The sequence below is a fragment of the Chelmon rostratus genome, chromosome 20, assembly GCF_017976325.1.
Source record: "Chelmon rostratus isolate fCheRos1 chromosome 20, fCheRos1.pri, whole genome shotgun sequence".
Lineage (NCBI taxonomy): Eukaryota > Metazoa > Chordata > Actinopteri > Chaetodontiformes > Chaetodontidae > Chelmon > Chelmon rostratus.
This window is the reverse complement of record NC_055677.1, coordinates 21,445,428-21,458,362: the sequence shown is the minus strand read 5'-3', so window position 1 is coordinate 21,458,362 and position 12,935 is coordinate 21,445,428. Positions and strand designations below refer to the sequence as shown.

Below are 12,935 nucleotides of genomic sequence, written 5' to 3'. Positions count from 1 at the left end.
TGTCTATGATGTTTTCTTTTTTATCTCAGCTGATTATAATACTATCACTGATGTTATTAGAGCTGTTGGTGTCACGGCAGGATTTTTTACTTCCCATGATGCTCTAAGCACCACTTCTTCTTTTATCATGAGTAAATGGAGGATGATGACTCGTCAATCAGTGTGTCTCTGTGTCTTCCTATATTGACACACAGACACACATTTTAAGCTAAGATGCACTCCGTCGCCTCATAAACGCCTGCCATCGTGTGCACCGGGGTCCAGCAGAAGCGTCTCTCTGCTCAAGGTTGCGATTTCTAATTAAACCTCCTGGGGACTTCACGAGAGCTGTCAAAGAGCCGCAGACAGTTTCACTACAGGCAGAGACGCAGAGTATCAAAGTAATGAACCCGAGGCCAGGCTTTAACCCCTCGTAAAAACCTGCATGTTGAGGCCTTTTCACTCTAATGAGAGGAAGTGATTAAGCTGCTGGGTCATGTTGCTGACTTCAGCTTTGGCTTTAAGTATGAAAAAGCTGAAGTATAGCCTCAGACTGTGTTTATAAGCACCTGCATGCCAGTAAGAACATCTACTAATCGATCTACTAATTGACATTGAAAATGTTGGTACAACAGCAGGTTGAACTCGACAAAGATTACCCAAAGTTTGGCTGAAATATCAAAGGCCAGGCTTGTATAATGCATGCATATCCCAAGACCTCATTATAATTTAAAATCCAAGTCCAAGATAAGGGAATGCTTTCACTTAGAAATCATTTTAACTAAGCTCCATGGCTTCCACCCAAAGACAAGAGTAGGCGGAAGAGCACATTTTCGCTAATTCAGTTCAGTCTTTGGGGACAGCTGGCAAACACAGTGAGGGTTGGAGCAGGCTGCCGTCGCCTCCGTCTCATTCTGCGTCACCGAGCAACGCTGCCTTACCTTTCCAAAGTCCCTGACGTCAAAAAGGTCAAACGCCTCGAACAGCTCGCTCTTCTTGATGCCGAACGTCTCGCTGCACGCTGCCAGGAAAGTCCTGATGTTCTTCAGGCACAGGAACTGGGTTGGGGAGACAGAAAGGATTCATCTGTGAGTGAGGCGCCAGGAAGTGTACAGGCAGTGTGATATACACAAACGACATAATGTGCAGTCATCTTTAATTTTCATTCTTAATGCTGCTGAATGGGCTCTGATACTTCTGCTTTTCTGTTCTGCCTGCTAGTTTTTACTTTGGCTGTCTAATGAGGGCATGTAACTAAGGAACTGGAGACACAATGGAGGACCTCGGCTCTAAAAGATAGATGAATCAGTGTTTATAGGCACCGTGAGGACATCTTGTTTCATTAATATGATGCATTTCCTGTTGAAATGGGACAGTGGAGTGCTACATAATTGCAAAAAGATAATTCAACAGTGCAGGGAGAGAAAGGCAGAGATCTTGTTTATTCCTGCTGGTACAGTATGATGTAACCACTGAGATACTGCTCAACCAAAAAAAAAAAGAAATCAAATGATTGCTTTTCATCGTGTATTATTCTACATTCACTTTCAATCAGTCAGTCAGTCTGTGATGTGTTTGGTTTTTCTGTCGGTGAAGTGAGTTTCTGTGGGCGTAACGTTCGTCCAGTCGTGCTGGATATCACTGCTCATTCCTGCTGCCCAGTTTTAAGCTTGTTACTGTCGTCACTATGAGCACGTATGAGCATATTGATGCCAGCATCACAGATCTGCTTGCACAGCTGTAAATCACCTTTAGCATTTCTTTCTCGATAATTATCGGCCCGCATAAACAGATATCTTTTTTTGTTGTTGTTGTCTGTTGGCCTGAATTATGAGCTTAAATTCAATATTATGTTATGACATGAGTCCATGAGTCATGGACTCATTTCCAGAGAGTAACATGGCTGTTGCAAACAATTAAGCAACATTAAGCAAACAATCTACAGTAGAGGAAAACAAAAGGTCAGGAAGCTCTTCCTCTGCTAATTTTTATACACCGCGAGCTTAATTCCAGCTGAGGCTGCACCTCGACCCAAGAAAACCAATCAATAAGTAACTCCTCTAATAAACAAGGTCATTGACTGAGGATGCAAGTGTTTTCTGCCTCGTCTGCAACCTAAATCTTTCACTAATGACGTTAATGGGCTTCATCCAGAAACCATTTATCCAAATTATGCGGCAGTTAGCACTGAATCCTGCTCAAGAACACCGGTGAAACTGAGGAAAGTGGGGGTAAACACCAATGAAACTGAAAACACTGGGGGGAAAGCCACAGTATTAAGTCTTAAAGAGGTGTGAGGTGGTTCACTCTCTTCATGAAGAGTTCAGAGTGACAGGTAGTAAGGGGGGGTGGTGAGCTGGTGTGCAGCATCTGTGACTTACACCCATTAACCTTCCTGTAGTTGATACAGGCTGGAGCACTGAGAACTGTCTGATCTGTACACTGCACATTTGAAATGCAGAGCAGATGAGGATTAGAAGCTGCTCTTTCGGGTCCTGCTTTTGCTAATATTTGTTTTGGTAGCATTTTCAGCAGCTACTGTCCAACTGTCACAAGCAGATCATTACGCATGGGCAACGCGGCTTCATGCAAAGTGACGCCTGCACGATGGAACCGGTACAGAGCGACATCAGTGTCAATATTGACATGCGGCGTAGAAAGACAACAAAATGTCACAGCCAGCACAAAGGCACGCTGCAGCTGCGTGCTTGTGGCTGGTGCATTTGAGCAGTGAGGCGTACAAGTACAAGAGACCAACATCTAAATAGAACAAAGACAAATGAAGACACGGGAGTGTCGTGCAAACAGCGATGGGCTAAATAACTAAAAAAAAGTGGCGGTTAAATTGTCAGCTAGTGAGGGAAGTTGCTGCAATTTGAAAGCTTGAAAAATGTCACAATAATGTTTAAATCACACAAAAAAGTTGCAGTGCAGCACCGCAGGACAAATGCAGCTCTCCTCCTGCGCTGCATTCCTACAATTCAAAATGACATTCAGTGTAATTACTGCATCAGAGATGAGTTTCAATATAACCATGCCTCTTCATCATCATCATCTCCTTCTTCTTTTTCTTCTTGAGTAACACATTAACGGGAAGTGAATTTCATTAGCCTGTTCCTGTTTCTCAAAAAGAGCACATCCCTGTGTCACTGTGCGGACTGTAATCATGTTTGACGACGTTTGAGAACATAATTTAGCTTCGTCCTGACAAACAAAGCGCTCACAAGAAGAAGAAGAACCAAAGTAGTCCGATTCATTCGGCTATTCACGACACACCTGCGTCCTCGTGGTACAAGGCAATATGAGATTTGTCTGCAAGGTGCATGTCCATGCATCAAATATGAAATGCCTCCCCACTCCAATTGAATTAGGCTTTACAGATGGGTTCACAAGAGAGAGAAAAGCCCCCAGCCAGTGAGCTCCAGATAAGAGGCAGCGAGCAAGCAGCGAGTGAATAATATTGAATGTTTACACTTGTACACATCACTTTCTTTTATCAGACAAGCACATCTTGTCTGCCTGGAGTCTCTGGAGAGTCCCAAAGGACCCTGGTATATTATCTGAGGGAAGCAGATTCACAGAGCGCATATGAAAGACAGTGTCTCTGCTGCACTGAAGACAGCGGAGGGGGAATTGTATTAACAAGAGTGCAGTAGCATGAGGCGACTAGTAACTGTGCCACTGGCAGCTTTTCTTCTGCATTAGTGACTCTCTGGGGTCGTTCAGCAAGTGAATGGCCTCATGTGAGCGTGCGTCTGTGGATGCACATCTGTATCTGCATGCATGCATGCATGTACGCTGTATCAGCTAAAATTGAGACAAAGCTGCATGTTTGTAAGTTGCCTGTATCTGTTTTTGTCATTTCACTGATGTTCGTGGGTTATGAATAAGAAAGAATTTTGCTTCGCAGCTTTTAAAGAATTATTTCAGCATTTTGTGAATGCACATTCACTTTCTTGGCGGGCACTACATCAGCAAATTGAAACCACTGGATCCAGGCTAGCTGTTTCCCAGAGGTTCCAGTCTTTGTGCTAAGCTAAGCTAACTGGCTGAAGCTCCATGTTCAACGTACAGACAGTAGATGAGTATGTGCAGTATGTGTAATTATTTAAAGCTTAAGTCAAACTTGAAAATGTTGAGCGTGAAAGACAAAAGAGAGACAAACCCAAATCCAGTTTTTAAAACATCCAAATTTATTGAACTAACATCAGAGCTGACATTTAATGTCAACGGGTAATAAACAAGAAACATTCTTTAAGCTTTTCAACATCAATATCAGTATCAGCTTTGAAAAACACTATTGGCTGGGCTCTAATTATCACCCTGGTATCCATAAATGTCAACGTAAAACTGTACTTAATCCAAACAAAAATGGTAAAATACCTATTTCAGCATTTCAGCAAAACCTGCAAATAACCTCATTGTGTAGAATAAGGAATTAAGGACAGATTATGCTGCAACACCTCAGCAGCGAGCTCCAAACACACGTTGACTCAGTTTGAAAACGCACATCTCGTACAAGACCAGCGTGTGGAGGGCTTAAAATCCCACCGGTGCATTTCGTCTCTCAGACCAACCATCTGGAATATAAGAGGAGAAAATATTCCTGTAAGACAAGCCATCTCACTGCTGTGCTTTTGATATGAGCCAGGCCGTGCTCTGGATCCACAATAAGCATCCACTTTCTGCTTATATATTCCTTGGTACAAGTCAGAGCTCCATAGCAACAAGCTGGAGCCTTTTTATGGCCCCCGTGCGTATCGTGGAGCTTAATGAAATCCTGCTCTTGTTCTCCCATAGAGCCACGCAATGAAAGACAGTCAGAGTTTGGACATATTATTGCTTAAACCTTGTTGAGCACCAATTAGCGGTAATTAATGGATGCAGAAGGAATCAAGGCCTGTGCAAAGAATCTCATTTGGTGCTTAAAAGCTCTCTCTGTCCGACTATGTTTATGGCTAGCAGTGTGGGAAAGTAAAGAGGAGACCACGCTTAAGCAATATAAAGGGGAAGAAATGGTAATAAGACATGTGTCTGTCAGTTTCAAACCCCTGCTGGATTATGTAGCGGAGATATTGTGTCCGGAGTGAATGACATAATGCGCGCAGGCCTGATCTGTGGAGCTCTTTTGTCCACACTCACAACCGGTGGGTGACACATCACAGTCCAAGCGATCGGGTCACATCCATGTCATGTCGGAGCTTTTGTCAGCTGCGTGACCAGGAAATGGGCGGTGGAACGTAGGCGAAGGTCTGCTGCTCTCTTTCAGTCTGAGGTTGGGGGTCATCACAGCAGACAGCCCGGTCAGACACCCATCAGCTTACTTATCTTAATGGAATATTGTAAGCATTATGGCGTGGTCAGCAGCTTTTCATATAGATGTAGTGTAAAGGTGTGCTTAACTGTGGAATGAGCTGCTTGTTTGGCTGCAGTGAAGACCCACAGACATGACTGAAAAACACGTGCCGCTGATGGAGCATGCAGATGGTCTTTCCAGTCACTTTTTCCAGTCGCTTTTCGTGACTCTGAATATCCCCTGCTAGCTGGTGACAGCCTCTTTATCGCCTCTTCACAGGATCACATTTCCGGTGAGGGGCTCTTCTGTTTTTTCAGGGGCTCGGCCCACCGGTCACCTCCCTCTTTAGGTGAGGGGAGGATCGGAGTGAAAGTCATCGAGATGGCTCGATGTTCATTCATTCACTGTGTTCAGTACTTGTGACAAAGGTGACAAACACTGTCCTAAAGTGAGAATGAAAAGGAGAACTTGTAGCCGCACTGAAAAAATGTTTCTATTAACAACGGATCACATGTGTAATGTGAAAGGGCTTATTCGTCACTCGACACTGCAGTCCCCCTCCGCTCTGCACAGCGTTTTACCATCTTCAGCTCATTGTTTTGATTTTACACCTTCACAGTTTTTGTGTGGCAGCTGTTTTCAGCAAAAATGCCCTTGATAAACCCAGCGTATGCTACCTGTCCAGCAGCACACAGCCGACAGACGGTTAAGTAAGCTAGCAACTAGCTTGTGAACACTATGGAAACCAACACTGAGCTTAAAGAAGAGGGAATATTCCACTTCCATTAGTCAGGTGACCAGAAACATGCTAATTGGTCTGCTGGATGCATTAATAGGCACTGTTTGTTAACAGGTTCGCCACATCAAATTTATAAGGTGGTATAACAACCCTGATTCCAAAATGAAAGACAATATATTTAATGTTTCACTTCATCAGCTTCACTGATTTTTGTAAATATCTGCTTATTCTGAATTTAATGCAGCAACATGTTTCAAACAAGTCGGGACAGGAGCAACAAACGACTGGGAAAGTTCTGGAACGCTCCAAAAACACCTGTTTGAATCATTCCACAGGTAAGCAGGCTGATTGGTAACAGGTGATAGTATCATGATTGGGTATGAAAGGATGGATGTAAAGGTGCCTGTTACTTGCTGAAACACACTGTTGTTGTCGTTGCCACCTGTAGATCAGTGGGAGAGTAGCAGGAAGGCACATCTCATCACACATGCACGTGCATCCTCGCGCATCTGAGAGACAAGTAAAACCGGGACCCCCTCATCTTCACAGTGCTACAGGACCAAAACCTCCAAAAGGAACCTTTGATGTGTTTACAACTCTTTGTGCTGCCTCCAAGTGGCCGATTAAAAAAAGGAGAAGTTATGGCAGCTTATAATGGCAGAAGTTTTCTCTTCCTGGAAGACAACAAGGGCAGCTTTGTTTAAGTGCATGGAGGTAACAGGCTAATGGACTTCACAAATGGAAAACAATTCCACAACAAAAGCTCAAGACCAATCGTGGATACACACCGATTGATTTTTCTAAGATTAATCATTCTAACTGCCAATGAAATGAATGCTGTCACTGAGCCAAAATCCAAATAGGAATGGCCAGACTGGGACCATTTGTCAGCACATTGTACATATTAAACAAGAAGATATAACAGGCTAATTCATGAGCTTTAGAGGTCAGTGGATTGTGTTACTGCTGGACAGAGTCAGGTTAGCTTTTCCCCAGTTTCCAGGTGCTACGATAAGCTAACCGGCTGCATGCTGCAGCCTCATATTTACATTACAGACATGAGAGTGGTATCATCTTCTCGTCCAGATCCCTGCCAGAAAACAAAATGTGCATATCACAGAGGGTCGAAACGGTTCCTTTAGAGATCACAGTACACACTGAAGCGCCACAGCAACGCCTCTGAGCCTCTTCCTCATCTTTTGCTTTGGCAAACGATGAACACTGCTTGGCCTCAGCAGGTGGAACCTTTCTGTCACCCCCCGCTCTTCCTCACCACTGACACAATGTTCAGACAGCCAGACCTACAATGCAGGCGTTGTCACTGACACGTTTCAGTAATTACGGTGCTGCTGCACTGAGGTGTCAATCAACTCACTCATCTGCGTTCTCCAAGTCGTCCGACTTACAACATTGACATAAATAAAGGTTAATGGAAGGCAAACTGCGTGATCAGCTGCGGCGACATTCAAAATGAACAATCGCAGAAAGAATTGCAGGTGACAGGCCTCCTGACATTTCTGCTCCACAGCACCCCAACATGTATGAGTGGGTTTTGGAAAAGCTTTGATTTCCCCGTTCACACGACGACATGACTTTCATGTAATGACAATGAGGCAATAAGGGAAAACCCAACTCCCTCCAGGCCCCCCAACCCTTCCACCTCTGTACCTCCCCCACAACACCAATAAGTGTCTCAGAAGCCATTTTCCATTAAATCCTGGTTTTAACCCCAGTGACCCCCACAGATACACAAAGCTTCCTCCATCCCCCCACCCGATAAGGGAATTGAATTAGTGTTACGGCATGGGATATGAACCCGTTTGGCTACAGCATCACATATTTTAGCTCAACCGTGTGTGATCGGCTCTAAAAGGTTTGTACACAAGGGGTATGGGTGATAGAGACTGAATGTGGCATTGAATGTCACACAAACTGTGAAACACACTAAATAAAATGTACTCAGCGGATGTGTAAACACTGAAGCGTGAATGGTGAGCAGACAGCACCTCTCCTCCTCCTCCTCCTCCTCCTTCTCCTCTTCCTCCTCCTCCATTTTCTACATCTTGGACGATTGTGTTAAAAAACTGTGAATAATGCTCTGCTAAGCTATTTGACAGAGCTTGATGTCAGATCTATGTCTGCGTGTGTGTGTGTGTGTGTGTGTGATTGTGTGTGTGCATGTGTGTGTGTGCCCATTCAGGTGTGTTACTTTGACCCATATGGGTTTTTGCAAAGATACCAAAAAACACCAGTCAGTGCTGATGTTTGTTGGATTTAAGCTGCTACAAGTCAAATGTTGGAGTCAGAGCCACCAAGGACAACAGTCTATATGCTGTATTCATGAAGAGCACAATGTAAAGTCTCCCTTATCCCTTGTGTATGCTACTACTATAGTCGCTACTATTCCTACTCTATTGTATTCTTCCCCTCTCTGTCTCCATTAACAAATAAGGACGTTCCCATTTCCACCAGACAGCAGTCGTCCATCACTTCCAACCTGAGTCGCTCAGAGCAGGATGCCTTATACATAACTGTCCCTGCTGAGGAAGACGTGGGGTCAATAATGTGCAGCAGGCGTTATCCGTACCCATACAGGGTCCGCGCACTTGCACGTACACAAAAGTCACATATTCACACAGGAGGTACACAGAGGTACACTAAGGTCTACTCGGGCAGTGTGTAGCGGTTTTGGAAAGTCTTAAATCTTGATACAGCACTCTCCATCTCGCTTGGCTCCAGGTTGCCACTACAGTGAATCCGACAGCCAAAGGTTGCAGACACACCGCTGCAGGCTATGACCACAGTTGCATGTTGGTATCATCAATTCCTGACTGCTCCCAGATAGCATCTTGACATTTCCTTCAAACGAAAGAAGGGCAAAACTGCAGTTATCATTTCTTGCTGTTTCTAGTTAAGTTTTCCTAATAACGCTGCATGCTGAGCGGTCTCCTCTCCTGTTAATAAGCCCCTGGCTACACTTAAAATGTCAATTATGATGATGATTGTTTGCCAGTAAAGACAAAAGATAATACTGACTCTCCCAAGAGCTTTCAGAGCACTCAACAGTGATTAACTGATGCATCCAAGCCAGAATGGACTAACATAATAGACATTGATTGCAGGTACATTCCCTACTTCTGAATATCTCCTAATGAAATCAGAATATATATTATCTATAGTTTAACGTGTGCTCCAGCATAGCCTTTACCGGCTGGCTGTGGTGCAGGCTTGTTACCTTGGTGACGGACTGAAAGGTCTTGCCTTTGCGGATATCTGCGTCTGTGTCACTGTACATAAGGCAGCACATGAACACGAGCGCCATCGCGATGACACGGCGGAACAAACCAGGCCGAGTGAATTACGCTGCACTGTAATTGCAAACGGGAGGCCGTGGTGCTTCGTTACGACGCGCCATGCACGCCTGCTGTAATGTGGCGTTCGCACACTGACAGGTGCAATCCTTTCTTTAAAATGAAGCAGAGAGGGCAGCCAAGCCACAGTAACTCAGAGGCGGTCATCAAGGGATTCAAAAGCTGTGTCCGAAGGCCTGCAAACAGCATACAAATGCAATCTGTAGCATGCACATTTAGCAGGATAAAGGCATGAGTATGCATGCCATACAGATGAGAATGTTAAGTATGGAGTGTGGTCACTGAAATCTGATCCATGATACCTACTACACCTTATTGTTCCCATAGAAACAACCCAGAAGGGGGAATGTTCTACACATCTAAAAATATCTTCTAGGGCTCAGGCCACATCCACTTGCATATGAAAGTGTGATTACCTGCAGAAAGTGCTACAGGCTGCAGTCAGCTGTGCAGTTAAGAAGTTATTGAACGCACTAAAACTCAGACACAACTTGTTGTTGCACTTTGGTTTGTCGCCGCCACAAAAAAAGAATGTTTCAGATATTAATTAGTTTCAGTATATTTTAAACCAAACCACAGCAAAGCATCTGCTCAGTCTCCTCGAAAAAGGAATCCCATAAAACAGCCTGAAAATGTCAAATAAAAAATGTGTCTGAGTGTGTTTCTATAAATGTATTTTTGGCATCAGGACTTTACTAGTGTTAGTGTTAGTGTCACTAACAATATTAACAATGACTCTGTTCTCTCATCTGAGAGCGTGGACGTGAATCGAAGGAGAGAAGCAGACACTGTGTGTGTGATGAGAGTCACACACAGTCATGCACTAAGTATCAAAACCTCTTCACCACATCACTTTACGTGGTTGCACCTCACTTGTCTGTGATCTTCTTCTGGTTTGTGATAGAGTACCTCACATTTTAGTTACTGTAAAAAGCCCACAACAGGCTTTATGCCTCCTGTAATTAAACTTTAATATCTAATCTGAACTCATAAAGCTCACAGTCTTTCGTTTATTTTCTGAAGTTTTGACGACTGTTTCCTGAGCCCATGTGACTTGCAGAGGTCTTAATCTGCCGGGACCGAAGGAGAATGAAGACGCTACCTCTTACGAACTTTTTGTCTGTGCGAGTGAAGAGCCAGCGTCGGCGCCTTTGAAGCCTGCTGTTTGGAGTGTTCGCTGTGTGAAACCGGCTTTTCCCTCCATTATCTGACAGCGCCGAATTTTGGTCTCAGCTTGTTAAAATATACATATGTACCATGTATAATGTATAATGGTATTCTCTGTGTGGCCAAATGTGGTGCGCCTGCCAAAGCCTTCATACTCAGACCAGTTTTCTGACACACCTGCTGCATAGATTCAGTTTTTCATGTATGTGCCTTAAAACATGATGTTGCGTAATAATCATGTATCAGCAGTAGTTCTGTAGCAAATGTGCTGTAAGCCATGTCTGCTCACTGCCTATATGCAGCCTAATATTAGCATATTCTGCATCACATTCAGACAAACTGATAATGATGATGACTGAATATTGATAAATGGGTTAATGAAGTGTTCGTGGCATCTCTGCGCTGATCTTGAGTCTGTGTAAAGTGCACAGAGTGTTTTCTCTCTTGCTTTTCTGCGTTTTGATGCACTTTGTTGCTCTGTCAAAGACTGCTGTGTGTCGCTCGTTAAAATTAGACCTGACTCTTACTCACTCTGTCTTCTTTCTCTTACTTTCACTTTCCGAAAGTGGAGAACGAGCCTTGAGGTCTTTGAAGGCGGCTCTATGAAGAGCAAACTGTTTTTTTTTTCTGTGTGAAGAGAGAGGCGGCTTTTCTCCTCATTGTGTCTGACATCTCAGTGCTTTGGTGTGAGCTTGATCGAGGGCATGCTTAGTTTCACTTCCTTCCTCTATTCCATTTCCTGATTTCCTGTGCACACTGAGGCTCATGGCCGGTCTGTGAGAGAGGCAACAATTTGTCTCACTCTGAGTCCACAGTTTAAAATCCGGTGTCATGGAAAACAAGGCAGCAGCAGGCTTGACAAGTTAGGGGTGTCATGGCAAATTTCAGGATGAAAATTTACATCAAATGTTATGATTACATATATTAAAACCCACAACACAAGCTCAGTTTTATGCATTGAAGCAGCTGTTTGTGTGTTTGTGGGTGTTGTCTCTGCTACATTCTGCAGGCTAGTTGGATTTTAGCACAAAAAAAACAGCCATACAAGGAGGTTAATGTCCTCACTACCAACTTATACACGCAGAGTTCAGAATATATGTGCAGTCTTTTCAGTAAAAACTGAGATTCAGCAGAACACCGGCCCAAATGTTTCAAGGAACAGAAGGACAGAGAGAGTTCATGCTGCTGCTTGTTTGGCCACATGGCCGGTTTGTTGCGCCATTACAAGCAATCCATAGTTCCGCTTAACGCTAAACCGCTGATTATCACTGAGTGAGACAAAAAACAACTACTGATTATGTGGTGTTTTCTCTGGTGGAAAAGCAAACTGCAGCAGTTGCTGTGGTCCGGCTGTGTCTAGACAAAGTAAATGGTTCATTACAGACGTGTAAAACAATGATCAAAGGGTGAAACGCTGACCCTCAGCCCTTAACTGCGACTTTGAGCTCTTCATTTTAACAGTTATTGTAAGCCTAATAAACAGCACAGTTTCATACAACCCATGCATCATTCAGCATAAGACAGCACAGATCAAGTCATTTCCAGTAAATAGACTGATCCCACTTCAAATAGTCTGCTGGCTCTTTGTCCCCCTTACATGAGGAGATTTCTAAACAGAAGTGACGTACTATGCAGCCCTATACAGATCTCTGAAAACACAATCAATGTTGCAGAATGAGAAGCAGCCCGTCCTGATGCTAACATCACACATGTGAGCCCTCCAGAGCCTCGCATGCATTGTGCCTTGATAACACAGCTAACAGCACAGCGGGCTAGCCATTCAGGGCCCTTTATGTCCTCGGAGATGTGTCTGTGGGGGCCAGACAGGCTCTTTGTAGCCCTGTCCCTTCACTGCCTTTGTCTTTCCATCTCATGGGTCCCACGGGTGAGGCCACAGCGGCGTCCCATGTGTTATTACTAGCCAATGATAAAGTAGCTGCCACGGCCCCCATGAATTATGCAGGAAGAAAAAGGGAAGCAACTCCACCCTCAGTTATGTAAATTTAACTTTGAGGAGGGGGGGGGGGGGTAGGGTTAGGTTGCTGGGGGGGGGCGTTTCCACTCATTTTTAGTTGAACAGTGATATGCTCATGGAGGAAGTTGGTACCCAGCATCATGCACTGTGGATGTGTGTGAGAGGGGAAGCCAGGAGTCATGATCCACTGACATACATATGAGGTTGTAAAGTCACAGAACAAACATTTCCAAGTAATCATCTGCAAAATGTCTAAATGTATATGTTGCCACTATTTATCACAACAGTGACTGAACCTACAGCGATGCACTTTGCATCTCTGGTTTTTTGTTGTTCTTTACAGTAGGTGGTTTTCATGAGCAGTTATAACCACAATGGTTGATCGGGCAAAGAAAAGAGCAACAACGA

General features: G+C 44.1%; 1 protein-coding gene across 1 annotated transcript in view; it reads right to left on the bottom strand.

The window, feature by feature from the left end:
- The window catches only part of LOC121624302 (guanine nucleotide exchange factor VAV3), an 89,661-nt gene that overhangs the window by 74,311 nt on the left and 2,415 nt on the right, over nt 1–12,935 (bottom strand). Inside the window, exon 2 of the mRNA XM_041961959.1 lies at nt 921–1,037. Within this exon, the coding sequence (XP_041817893.1) occupies nt 921–1,037 (117 nt within the window). The remainder of the gene's footprint in view (nt 1–920; nt 1,038–12,935) is intronic.